General features: G+C 37.7%; 1 protein-coding gene across 50 annotated transcripts in view; it reads left to right on the top strand.

Moving 5' to 3' along the window:
• The window catches only part of LOC148848656 (acyl-CoA hydrolase 2-like), a 126,560-nt gene that overhangs the window by 46,573 nt on the left and 67,109 nt on the right, over positions 1-12,878 (top strand). For all 50 annotated transcript variants that reach the window (XR_016101192.1, XR_016101186.1, XR_016101193.1 and 47 more), the window contains 3 exons: positions 5,356-5,468; positions 10,815-10,877; positions 11,434-11,489. Coding sequence is in view for 40 of the 50 variants with exons in the window: in XM_088951740.1 (XP_088807866.1) it covers positions 5,356-5,468; positions 10,815-10,877; positions 11,434-11,489 (232 nt within the window). In the remaining 10 variants the exon portion in view is untranslated. The remainder of the gene's footprint in view (positions 1-5,355; positions 5,469-10,814; positions 10,878-11,433; positions 11,490-12,878) is intronic.

Here is a 12,878-nt window from a genome sequence, read left to right as displayed (position 1 = left end):
CAACCAATATAGAATCGGCTGGGGTTCCCAAAGTCTGTCCATATTCAGCAGCATTCTTGTTTTCAAGGTTTGAGAAATCCATCATGCAAAGGCTCCAATTAGAATTTTAATAAGTTTTCCAAGGTACTGGGGTTCTTGATGAGCTTAGTTTGAGCTGAATAGGCAACAACAACCTGCACACAGAATCGGTTCAATCTTGATAACTGTGACAGTCCAGCTCGGTGGTAGCTCTTTCTATACTGTTTCAGCCTTCAAGGGACAACCAACAACCCCCCAATCACAAAGTATTTCAGGTCCCCAACAACCGTTGTCCCAAAGAGAAAGAAAAAAGTCCACAGTCCTTAAGAGACCTTTTGTCAAACACTCAGTGTGCAGTAGTTAACAACCTACTGTTAACTAGAAGAAACCACTTAAGTAGTGTTCTGTATAGGTCCAAGAAGAGGCTGGGCTGAAAATGAGATTAGTACCACTTAGTCCAAATCAGTTTCAGCAGCTTGGCAGTCCAATAACAACCGAACTGCTCTTCCAAAATAACCCAGAAATTTCTGAGTTGAATCAGTCCAGCAACAGTAGGGCAGAATGGAGGAGGGGTTTGAATGCTTTAACAGTCCTCCCAAGCAACAAAAATAACCCAGCAAAAAACTGAGAAAACTTATAGTAAGAGAATCTTTGATTTGAACTTCAAACCAGGCCGAACACCTTGCTCTCTGAGATAACTTCGAAATCCTTTTCTCTGATTTCAAATCAGGCCGAACACCTTGCTCTCTGATTCTTCCTGGTCACCGAACCCTTCTCCAAGTGTGTAGAGACTTGGGCACCCTCCAATGACCTCCAAGAACCAGGCAAATGACTGTAAACTTTCAGCCCTAGAACCTCCTCATGCAGTTGGCTGAACTAGAACCACATGAGGGTCACGCCAAGCAATGGCTTGCTCTGATACCAAGTTGAAAAACAGTCCTCTTGATGTATGGAACTGTTTGAGATTAGATGCAAACCAAAAAACAAACAAACAAGAGATGATTAAGAGGAAGAAGAGAGAGAGAGAGAGTTGGCGACAATGAGAGTTAGAGAGTGAGAGGTTCAAACTAAACCTCCCTCTAACACTCAAAAAATTTTATTAAGTTAATCTTTAAAATATTATAGAGAGGCCCTTGAGTGGGCAAGAAATTACAAAAAACAGAACATTACAGAGTATGGGCCCAGAATAACATAACATGAAATGAAAGTCTATGGGCCATTCGGCCCATCTCCTCTACAACAATCATCGAGAGGTTGGTTCAGCAAGTTTCACCTAGTTGTTCAATAGATTGGTTATAAACAATGTCAAATTGATCATACACTATTTGTGAAAAAGGGAGAAGGAAAAATTGCAGCCTTGATAGTGTATGTTGATGACATAGTGATCACAGGCGATTGGAATTGGAAATTCAGATACTAAAGGAGTTCCTAGCCACTCAATTTGTGGTGAAGGATCTAGGTTCCTTGAAGTATTTTCTTGGAATTGAAGTGCCCAGTTCGAAAAAGGGGATCTTCATTTCTCAAAGAAAATACACCCTAGATTTATTACAGGATACAGGAAAACTTGGAGTCAAGCCTGCTGACTCCCCCATTGATCCAAACCATAGATTAGGTGATAGTCAAGGTGAGGATGTGAAACAATTCCAAAGACTTGTGGGCAGACTATTATATTTGTCTATGACACAGCCAGACATTGCTTATGCTATGGGTGTTCTTAGCCAATTCATGCATGCTCCTAAGACTACACACTTAGAGGTAGCCAATAGAATTCTCAGGTACCTGAAGAAGTTCCTAGGGGCTAGTTTACTTTTCAAAAAGAAAGGTCACTTGAAAGTTGAGGTGTATACAGATGCTGATTGGGTTGGATCAGTTGATGACAGAAAGTCTACTAGTGGGTATTGCACCTTTGTGGGAGGAAACCTAGTCACACGGAGAAGCAAGAAACAAAATGTTGTAGTGAGTTCTAGTGCTGAAGCTGAATATAGATCAATGTCCCATGGAGTGGCTGAAGTTATGTGGATAAAGAGCTTCTTGAATGAGTTGGGATTTCCTGTTGATGGCCCATCCTTGTATTGTGCTAACAAAGCTGCTATCAACATTACTGCCAACCCAGTGCTCCATGATAAAACTAAACATATTGAGGTTGACAAGCATTTTATTAGGGAGAAAATTATAAATGGGGAAGTGTGCACTCCATATGCCAGTTCCCCAGATCAACTTGCAGACATCTTTACCAAGGGATTGTATCATTTGCGGCACAATGATTTATGTGACAAGTTGGGCATGATTGATATCTCTGTCCCAACTTGAGGGGGATTGTTGGAATCAGTAAACCACCTCTCTTAAGCTTTTTATTTGTGTTTTTCTGTTCTTTAGTGTCGCAGGATCACTCTTGTAATTTCTTTTCTTTTTATTATTAGTTGGGTCGCCCTAATATATAAGCTAATAGCTGGCACCGCCAACTACAAGTTCGAATCCAGTTTTTGTCTCTCTTCTCTCTTCCTCTCCTCTAGTTCTCCTCTACTCCTCCGATATCCGTTGTTGGGAGACTTGAGACTTGTAGGCTTTTGCATCCTCTTTACATTTCCAATCCACACTTTGATAATGATCCAACTTCCAAATCAATGTCAAATCTGAGTAATAATACACCGAGAGACTCCTCTCCCCCTGCTTACAAGTGGACAATTCAGCTTGCAATCGGTATATCATTGCATAGTGCCTCGGCTTTATTTTTTGATAAATATGGTGCCTCTACTTTGAATACGTAGATTTGACTTGTTCCCAAATTTCGTAAGTTGTATCAGCCCACATGAAGTTTTCACCCGTGGCAGCATAGAAACTAAAAGCCACAACATCACTATACTATTCTCTTGGTCCCATTTACCATGTTCAGCACTTCCAGACTTTGGGTCCTTTATCTTACCGCTGATATAACCTATCTTTCCCCTTGCAGTAATATAAAGCTTAATTCTCTTAGACCACTCGAGGTAGTTAAGTCCCATCTAAGGGAATATCAGCCATAGGGAAATTCATATCCAACCCCCCACTCAGTCCGTTTTGATTTGAGGAAACACCAGAAATTGTAGAATCTTTAGAGGACATGATAAACTTCACTGTCTAGCTAAAAACACAGTTGATGGGGGTACACAAGAACCACTTTTAATACAGGCCAGCACTAAGGAAAAACAAGGACTGCAGTCCACGCGAACCACCCTCCAATCTGAACACAAACATCACTACTAAGCCAAATATAGCAGCAATGTGAAGCACCTCCAGCACCAAACAAAGTTGTTGTCAAGTCTAAACAGATCTGACAAGCACAGTCCAGCCCCACTCTAGGCCACTTGATCACCATGATCCCAAAAGAAAAAAAAAGTGCTGCTGAACCCCCTCACAGCATTCAGCCACCTCAGTCTTAGAGATTTTTCTTGGCACATGACCAAGGGGAAGAGAGAAACAGAGGAGAACTTCTCCCTAGACCCATCGCAGATGAGTTTCTTGAATCCCAATATGGAGAAAAACAGAAAGAAAGGAAGAACACTTGATCGATCTGTCCTCAGGCCCAATACTTGTGCTCTGATACCATCTTATCAGCAGAGAATGAAGAGAAAGGAAGGAAGGAGGAAGAAGAGGGAGAGAGAGAGAGAGAGAGAGAGAGAGAGAGAGAGAGAGAGAGAGAGAGAGGGTGAGAATGCCATCCACTCTATTTATAACAGGGCGACTGAATAAAATTTAAGGTACAATGACAAAAAAGCCCCTGTGGTCTAATTAATAAGAAATGTCAACAGCAACACTTCATAACAAAACAACCATCGCAAAATTTCATCCATTTACTTGCTTCTCTCCCCACTCCATTCATCTCTCTCTCTCTCTCTCTCTCTCTCTTCTGCTACTCAACTAGTTGATTAAAAGTAGTTTTTGATTATTTTTAAAGTTAGGTGAAGCCTATATCTTAAATATCATGTTACTGTTCACATATTGGTAATTTGTAATTTAATCACTGCCAGCTATAGAGTTGGTGGACTTGGGCTCAGATGGAATAAGATGTCCAAACTAGCAAAGAATCTAGCCTCTTCGGTGTGATGCCTAAGAGACTACTGATCTTCCCCCCCCCCCCCCCCCCCCCTTCCCACTGCTTGTCCAGTCAATGATCACCTTTCCCCCTCTAACTTGTCTTTTCCTTCAAAACCAAGAGACAGGTCATTATCAGCCCCTTGAGAAGTAACAGTAGCTTCATATTGAAGGTCCTCCACCATGGACTCTTAAAACACTCATTACTCCTGACCTCATTAGGTTTCCTCCAAGTACAAACTTAATTAAAATAGAGAATTAAATAATAGAGAAAGAGTTTTGAGTTACCACATTCATCTCTTCATATTAAATGAATGCACCACAAAGAGAAAAAATAAATAATGGAAATCCATCATACATCGTCGTTGAGAATATTGTGATTAGGAAAAAAAATAGACCTAAAAGATCTCTTAACATCTTCATTTTCATGATGACTCAACATCCAGTCCACAATAATATTTCCAATATCAGTATATAATCTCTTGCAGACTCCACTTCTTCCCATTTAAAATGTTGTTTTTGATTCTCTCTCCATATATCGTGGCAGACTGAAGAGGAACAGTGCTCCAGAAAATATTTGCTTTCTTACTACATGCAAAAGATGGTCTGGAGAAAATATTTCATAAGGATGTACCAGCCTGAACATTTGTTTTTAAGCAACAAGAGAAGGAATCCCAAATGAACTTGGTAAACTTGCAAGAAGAAAAAATCTTGTGTCTTCTTCAACCTTGTTGCACATATGGCAAATACTGGTCATCCTTCTAAGTAGTAACAACTATTCATTATCACTTTTCATCTTCCATGACATTTTTATACCAGCTGGTAACATTACCACCTTGGGAAAAATAAAACTGGGGAGCATTCAATAAGGGCCATTGGGTTGTCTGACAGGAGTTTGGGCTGCACCACTTAAAGAGATAACTCGTATAGATTTCCAGCATGAGATGTACACTCATTTATTTCTTTTGAAGGAGCACTTCATTCTTTTATCTACTTGACAAGAAATGAGATTATGACAAGTTTAGTGCCAGAGCCCATGCATCCATATGTTTAAAGTTACATTCAAATTTCCCTTTTCTACCATAGTTTAGTACTCAACATTCAGTCACACATCCTGTGTTTTCAACTGGGAATGTTTTTGTCTCTTTAGTGTTACAATTTGTTCTAATTTGCCTAAATTTACTACAGCTTCCAAGGTAAAATATCTTGTCTGTTGGGCTGCATAACATCTGTATTGTTATTTAGTATATGAAATGTACTCTGCAGTGCCAATTATATATCAGGTTCATCGTTTACGCGATGGGAATAGCTTTGCCACCAGGCGAGTTGATGCGACACAACGAGGAAGTGTCATATTCACTTTGCTTGCTTCATTCCAAGTAATGCACTTCATCAATGTTTTTCACTTCCATATTGGTTCTGCCAACATGTTTGGAGACCTTTTTTGTGAGTCAAGGAATGTGCTATTTGTATAACGTATTTTACTTTTGTTTGTTTTGATGTCCTTGAGGAAAGTATACTAGTTCAAGTGGATTTCTTTAATTGCTTTCCTCTATATTTCCCTTTTTGCATTTTGCCACCGATAACTTATTTTGGGCCTAACTTTTCTTTTATGATTTATGTCTCCAGAACCATACATGATTTTTGTCTGTTATTTGAAAGTGGGAATTTTGGGTAGAGTTGTTAGGAATTGGGGTATGCCTTAGTGTTTGTTGGGGGTGGGGTTGGGACTTTGACTGAAGTAGTATTACTTACATGGACATGGACAGATGAATCAGAATGTGACACATGTCCCGGATTCTGATTCGGCAAGGTGAAAAAGCAAGGACTCAGAGATGCATTTATATAAAAGGATAAACTATTAAAGTAGTCCATATTTTGTTGAATTTTAACATTATAAACCTATAGAAAATGTTTAAATAATTATCTTTTGTTAATAACATTTTATATAGGGAAAATAATATTCATTGTATACACGAGCTGTTCATTTATGTTGAATAAGCAAGGAGAAAATTTTCACATAAAAGTGTCCTTCAAGAATCCATGGAGTGTTGGAATTCAACACGTTTTCCAACACAGGCTCTTCGTCCATTTAGGGGAGGCCATGCAACACCATATTAAAGTGGTTAGAAGATCAACTGAGATGGAGGGAGAATAGTGTGACAATGCAATGAGAAGGTTTACTGATTTCATTTCAAATAAAGGATTTTTGTCTCTGATAACCCTTGAGCTTTGCAAAAAAAGTCACTTTAGACCCTAAAGAATTAAACGGGCCATTTTTGCCCTCAAACTCTGATGGAAAGACCACTTTAAGACAAAAAACAAATGATGTTAGAGATGTTGTCGATGGATCCGTCAGACAATGAATAAAATAGTAAAAGCTTGCTTATGTGGCACTGCTCAAGTTTGGAAAGGCTATTTTAGACCCTAAAGTTTGAAAAGGTCACTTTAGATGTTAAAAAATCTCTGAGTTAAAAAATAAATTTTATTAACCTTGAAGTAAATTACTTAAAGGATTTTATCAAATTAGAGTCATTAAATTAACAATAATTAATTTAACAGTAAATAATTAACAACAATTAAGGGTAAATTAGACTTAAACACCAAGTTAGTGTAACTAATAATAAGTACAATCACTTAATTTACTTAATTAACTTAGTAACTCAAATTGCTTAATTAAACTAATTTTCTTACTTTATTTACTTATCTTAATTTACTTAATTAACAGTAACTTGATTTACTTTTTACTTTAATTAGCTTTTTTTTTAAAGAATAAAGGGAAGTTTTCATTAAAAAGAAAACAGAGTACAGAAGAAAGGTGATAAGATATCACTGGAGAGAGGGACATAACCAGTGAAACCAAACTATAGACCTCACGATCCCCTCAACAAAACAAAATTACATCAAGACTCAATAAACAGAAATACACAACATGCTGGACTAAAACAAAGACAAAAGAACCCCAAAAGCTCCATATCCTTGAGAACCCCCAACCTGACCCTTCACCAGAGACGCACCACTACTTGCACAAAACATCACCTCAATCTTCTTCCACGAACACATCCTCCTGGCTTGTATCATACCTGACTTCTTGAGACACCGCACCAACATCCTCAGCATAATCAGCAGTAGAGCAAACCACCGTGGGAACTTTAATAGTTTGAGAGCTGAAGCAAGAATCGCCATCAGTGGGAGAAGAATGGCAAACAATGAAATCCTCACCTGTTCTTCCGACAATCCTCTTCTTACCACTCCTGTCATACTAAGCAATCACCCAAATACATCTTTCTGGCGAGTCAGTTCCTTTATTACCTTAGACTAACATCCTCTTCCCAATGTCCCATACCTTAAACCTAGAAGCCTTCTTTTGTCTTCTTTGCCCTTCCTAGACCGAATGGCCTACATATCATTATTATCAACTTTCATGACCTGGGCCCAAGTCGATTCTTCATTGAGCCCAGCAGTCTTAAACTCCTCTTTAAAATCCACCGACTTCTTCTCATTAAGGCTGTCCATGTGTTCCACCTCCCCTTTCTCCACATTATCTTTGCAGCCCACTAAAACAATCTAACCCTCCCTTTCGGTTAAGTTATCCAACTTCAGCTGGGCCCTACACACTCCCCGGCTCTTTGAATTCTTATGAGTTCCAGTTTCATTATGACCTATCGAGCCTTCCCCATTGTTTTTCCCTAAAATACGAAAAATACCTTCACCTTCTTCCTATGTTCTTCCTACTACTGCCTGTCCATTTGGCTTCTCACTGGCATCGTCAGAACACTGAGCTCTCTTGCAGCTGAACTCCCTCCACTCTTCGAAGTTATCCTCCCACCTTAAGGGATAGGTCCCTTCAATGACAAGTCTTAATTCATACCTCTCCCCAACAAAGCAGAAAGATAACAACGTTTGGCACTGCCTGGATCTCTACAACTTCCACCAGAATTCGCACAACATTCAAATTCCTCCATGAAATTGTTTTTGCTTCCACACATAAATCTTCCACAAGCATCCCACATAGCTTTGAACGTAGGAAAACTCGAAGCATGTAAAGGAATACCGAAAATTATAATCCAGACCAAGCTTGACAAACCCACATCTCTGATAGCACCAACCAGGGGAAACCACCTCCCGATTCTAAGTTCCAAAGATCGCACCTCCTTTGTCTCTTGCTCCAGAATAAGCTTCACCTCCACCACACTATCAAATGCAAAGAGGAAGAATCCAGCATTTAGTTTCCTTACTTGCAGAGACTTTCTTGGGTGCCATACAGCAACAGCCCACTCCCTAACCTCTTCCGTGTCTGGATCAGAATTAACAAATCGACCAACCAAGCTCCTCCCCAACATCCTATGATTAACATGAGCCTCATTTGTTGGGTTCGCAAGCACCTCCTTCATCCTAAGCTACTAAGTTGCACAGCCTAGAGCAAAGTCCAGTGGTGAGTCTCTAACAATTCTTACAAGATTGGACATGTTTTTATCTCCTAGAAACTGGGGGGAAGGGCAGCAGTATCTTATTCAAGTAGCTTTGATTTATTTTTTACTGAGACAATAACCAAAGTCTGGCAGCTATTAAAAGTGAAACATGAAAACAAGAAAAAAGATCTTCTGGACAGGATCTCCCCCAGTAAAACCTTCCCCTATTTACCCCTGATCTGGATAGACTGTCAGAAATCAACTGGAAGCAGCAATTTGCTTGCTAAGTTGAAGTTTGAGGTGGAGAAAAGGATCTGGGGTCTTTTCCTAAAGCCCAAACAGAAGATACTTAGAAGAGAGAAGAAGAGAAGCTGGGACGGGAGCATGATTCAGGGGAAGACAAGTCTGAAAAAGAGAAGGAAGGTGAGGGTGGAATTGTTGATAAACTCAGAAAGATAGAAGAGAATGTGGAGTTGGAAAGATACTGGAAAAATAGTCCAAGTAAGCAAGTTCTCAGGGTTATATGTTTTAGGAGGGGAAGATTTTGTGAGAAAAATATTCTGTGATTTGGAAAAGAGATATCCTTTGATTGAATAAAGGTCTAAAGGGAGGCCTGAATGGTGAAAGTTATTATGGTTGTTGATTTGGAATTCTTAAGGGGGGATGATGGGTTATGAATTGTTCTGGTCTGCGGTAGTGCTATTTTGTTTTGTTTTGTAAAATTTGGGATAGAAAGCTTATACTAAAGGGGTAGGAGGGTTTTGCTGATGTGGGTTTTGGTTCTCAAAATCTTGTTGGTGATTTCTTATAACTTTTTTGTATCTTATTCTTTTTGTAATAAAACTTTTTTCGTTTTATTTATTACCAAAAAAATCTGTCTAGATTGTCAGCCAACTCATTTTGCTCATCTCCTGATCCAAGTGAATGAGATATTCAGCGAGGAAACAAGAAACTTAGCTTCTCTGATAAGGTGACTCATCTGCCAAGGACCCTCTTCCTCTCCATTAATCCACCCAATAACAACTTCAGAATCATCTTCTATATCCAATCTCTGACATTCGAGAGCAAATGCATGAGTTAGTCTTTGTAGCAGCGTTATCTCTATCTTCTTAGATTGCAATACCAAACCCAACTGGTTGTGAAAAAACATATATTACTGAAGCTCTACCTATCCCTGAATTACTGGATTACCAAGGGAGCTGCCATTGACTTTGTTACATCTTGAGCTGGAAGAAAAGATTTCAACTAGTTATCTCAAATAAACTAGGTACTATCATACTTGTAGTGGTACTAGGGCTATAGAACGTTTCTTCTGTAACAAATATACACAGAGGCACCTGTATATACAACTTTACCCTTGGAATTACAGCACTATAGCTGAAATTACAAAATTCCACTGCAAGTAAAAATAAGGAGAAAAACATTAAGCTAGGTACTATCATACTTGTAGCAGTAATAGGGCTATAGAATGTTTCTCCTGTAACAAATATACACAGATATACCTGTATATACAAACTTTACCCTTGGAGTTACAGCATTATAGCCGAAATTACAAAATTTCACTGCAAGTAAAAGTAAGAAGAAAAACATTAACTTCCGTAATTAAATTTCTGAAACTATTGTGAAACTTCAAATAGGCCTTAACTTGGACCTATGGACATTTGAAAATAGTGTCAGGCCCTACAGACAAAAGATAAAATAACCAAAATTTTCTTGCTTCTCTTAAATTAAGAAAAAGGTTAAAGAAATTAGGAGAATATGGTACTTATAACCCATGCCCTAACTTCCCAAAGGTGTGTAAAGGGGACTTCTTATGATCCTCATCTAATTACCTCTCAGTTATAAAAAATTCAGTTATTTACAATAGTATAAGAATATTATAAAGATAGCTTTGCTTTTATAACTTAAAAGAGCATATCAGTGTATACGCAGGTGGAGAAATCTTGGGCCATGATTTGGTGAAATGGTAAAATCATGGGTTGGCAAGTGTGTGAGTGCAGCTTTGAGTCTGAGAGCTGCCAGTTTATGCAAAAGAAAAAAAAAATAAAAAAATAATGCTGAAAGTTAGGACCATATTTAATCTATCCCTCCCAAGACCCCAGATAGGTGGGACCAAGTAATGGCCATTTTTTATTAGGTAAAGAATGTAGTCCTCATTCAGGATAGTTTATGCATGCCAATGCTAGCTTCAAATGTATATGGGCAAAAAGGAAACTCATTTTGATGGGAATAAACTTTACATATTTTTACAGAAAAGCTATTTATGCAAGCCTGAATCTGACATACTTGCATCTTGCAAAATTTATATTGCAGAAGGAAGAAAAAGGGTTTGAACACCAGGAAGTTGCAATGCCGTTGGTGCCTGATCCAGATATGGTAACTATAATTTGATTTTCATTTAATCAATAAAAAAAAAGAGTTTGTTGTGAAGTAAAGATACAAGAAAAGTGAGAGTACAGCCACAAGAGCTATTTACTTAAAGCAAACATATACAAAATTGTCCAAATTAATCAATGTACACATCTGGCACAACAAAGTTCTTTTAGCTGACACATCTGGCACAAGAAAGTTCACTTTAGCTGATTTTGGAACTTCCGATAAAAGAGATTTAAGCAAGGATCAAGGATTAGATTACTTAGATGAATTGCCTTGTTCTAGTCACCTTCAACTTAGGATCCACTGAGACTGCTAAAACATTCCAGATCATTAAATAACTCAAGGAAAAAAAAAACAAAAAGCTTAAGAGCCTAGTCATGGTTTAGCTGCTGAAACCTGTTGTCCAATACCTACCATCATAAAGAAGAAAAAAGAAAAAGAAAAAGCCAGGTTTAATTTCCAAAAAGAACGATACTGAAACTAAAATTTGATCATTTTATTTAAAGAGTTCTATCAGTTATCTGCTTTGATATTTGAGTTCAATGATTGTCTGCAGCTACTATCAATGGAAGAGTTACGGGAGAGACGTCTTACTGATCCTCGCCTTCCAAGGTATGGTTCAGTTTATTTTGGTTATTTCAACTTGGAGCCTGTTTCTACCTCTTTGTCCAATATTTCCATGAGTTTTATTTGAGTGACCATTATGGACATACCGTCTATTTTTTGTGTACTTTGCTCTAATATTATCTAGGCTCCTTTTATTTGGTTCTGCAGAGGCTCTAATGATGATCTATCGCACTAGGATGCTGCAGAGTTGCAAAGTTGCAAGTTGCAAATTTGCAAATTGCAAATTTGCAACATTATGTAATTCTTGTGTCAATAAAAGGAACTACTTTATGGTGATTAGAAACATTTGTAGCTGTAAGTTTCAGTAGTCTAGGTTCTCTAAATTCTACTTTGTTGGTTAAAAAGACTACTAGAAATCAAGAAGCAAAAAAAGATAGTACAAGAAAATTTTAAATCCTTGAAAACATTGAAGGATGAAACCCAAGGGACCAAACAATCAGCCAATTACTCAAACAATAAAACAAGAAACTGAAGATACCCAAATGGATCTAAACCAACAGATCCAGACCACAATTTAACTACTCTCTACACCTTTTCTAACTAGCTATCAACCACTAAGTTGGTATCATTGTAACCAATATAACAATATTATTTTGGTTTTTCTGATCAGTAATCAGTAAATTAAGTCATTAATTTTAGAAGAAAACATTACAATATATTTCTGATACAAAGGAAAATTAAAGATAACTTTTAAAAGTTTACAGCCCCTTTCATAGATCTGCCCAAAAAAGTTGATCCCTGTACACCCTTTGTTTTGCCAAAATATCTGCCATTCCATTTATTCTCTTTACTGATGAACCCAAGAAAAGAGGAAAAGAAGGAAAAAAAGATAGAAATGTGAATGTATTCTGTATTTGTATGTTTTTTGTTTTTTGCAGTAGGATCCCAAATTGCTGTTTTTTAGTATCTTTATTGACAGTTTGGGTCCAGGGGTATTTTCGTTATTTTAGTAATTTAGATTCCGGTCGGGGGCAGTTGAGTGCATATCTATTGTGTTTTGGTCTCTCTTGGGTCCTTTGTGTAACAAAAGTTATCTTTTGGGGTTTGTTTGAAGTTAGTTTTGTTCTTAAGGCTGTGTTTGGTTGCAGTACAATTTTATGTGCATTAGTACAAATGCATGGGAGTGCAAATGAAAAGAAGGAAAATTCTGGTTAAATTTTGTTTTGGGTTTTACTTTATTCTATTTCAGGTCTTATTTTACTTAGTTTGTAATGCAATCAAACAAAATAAGGGAAATTTTGAAATAAAAATAAATCATAATTTGCACCAAAAACATTTGCGCTACCATGGTTTTGCATCAGTGCAAATAAATTCGCATTGCAGCCAAACACAGCATAAGGAGTTGTTTGTGAAAGGGAAACATTCTAGGGGCTT

This window comes from Nelumbo lutea, chromosome 6 (assembly GCF_056320005.1).
Source record: "Nelumbo lutea isolate HS-2025 chromosome 6, American lotus-T2T, whole genome shotgun sequence".
Classification (NCBI taxonomy): domain Eukaryota; kingdom Viridiplantae; phylum Streptophyta; class Magnoliopsida; order Proteales; family Nelumbonaceae; genus Nelumbo; species Nelumbo lutea.
This window is presented reverse-complemented; position numbering and strand designations above follow the sequence as displayed.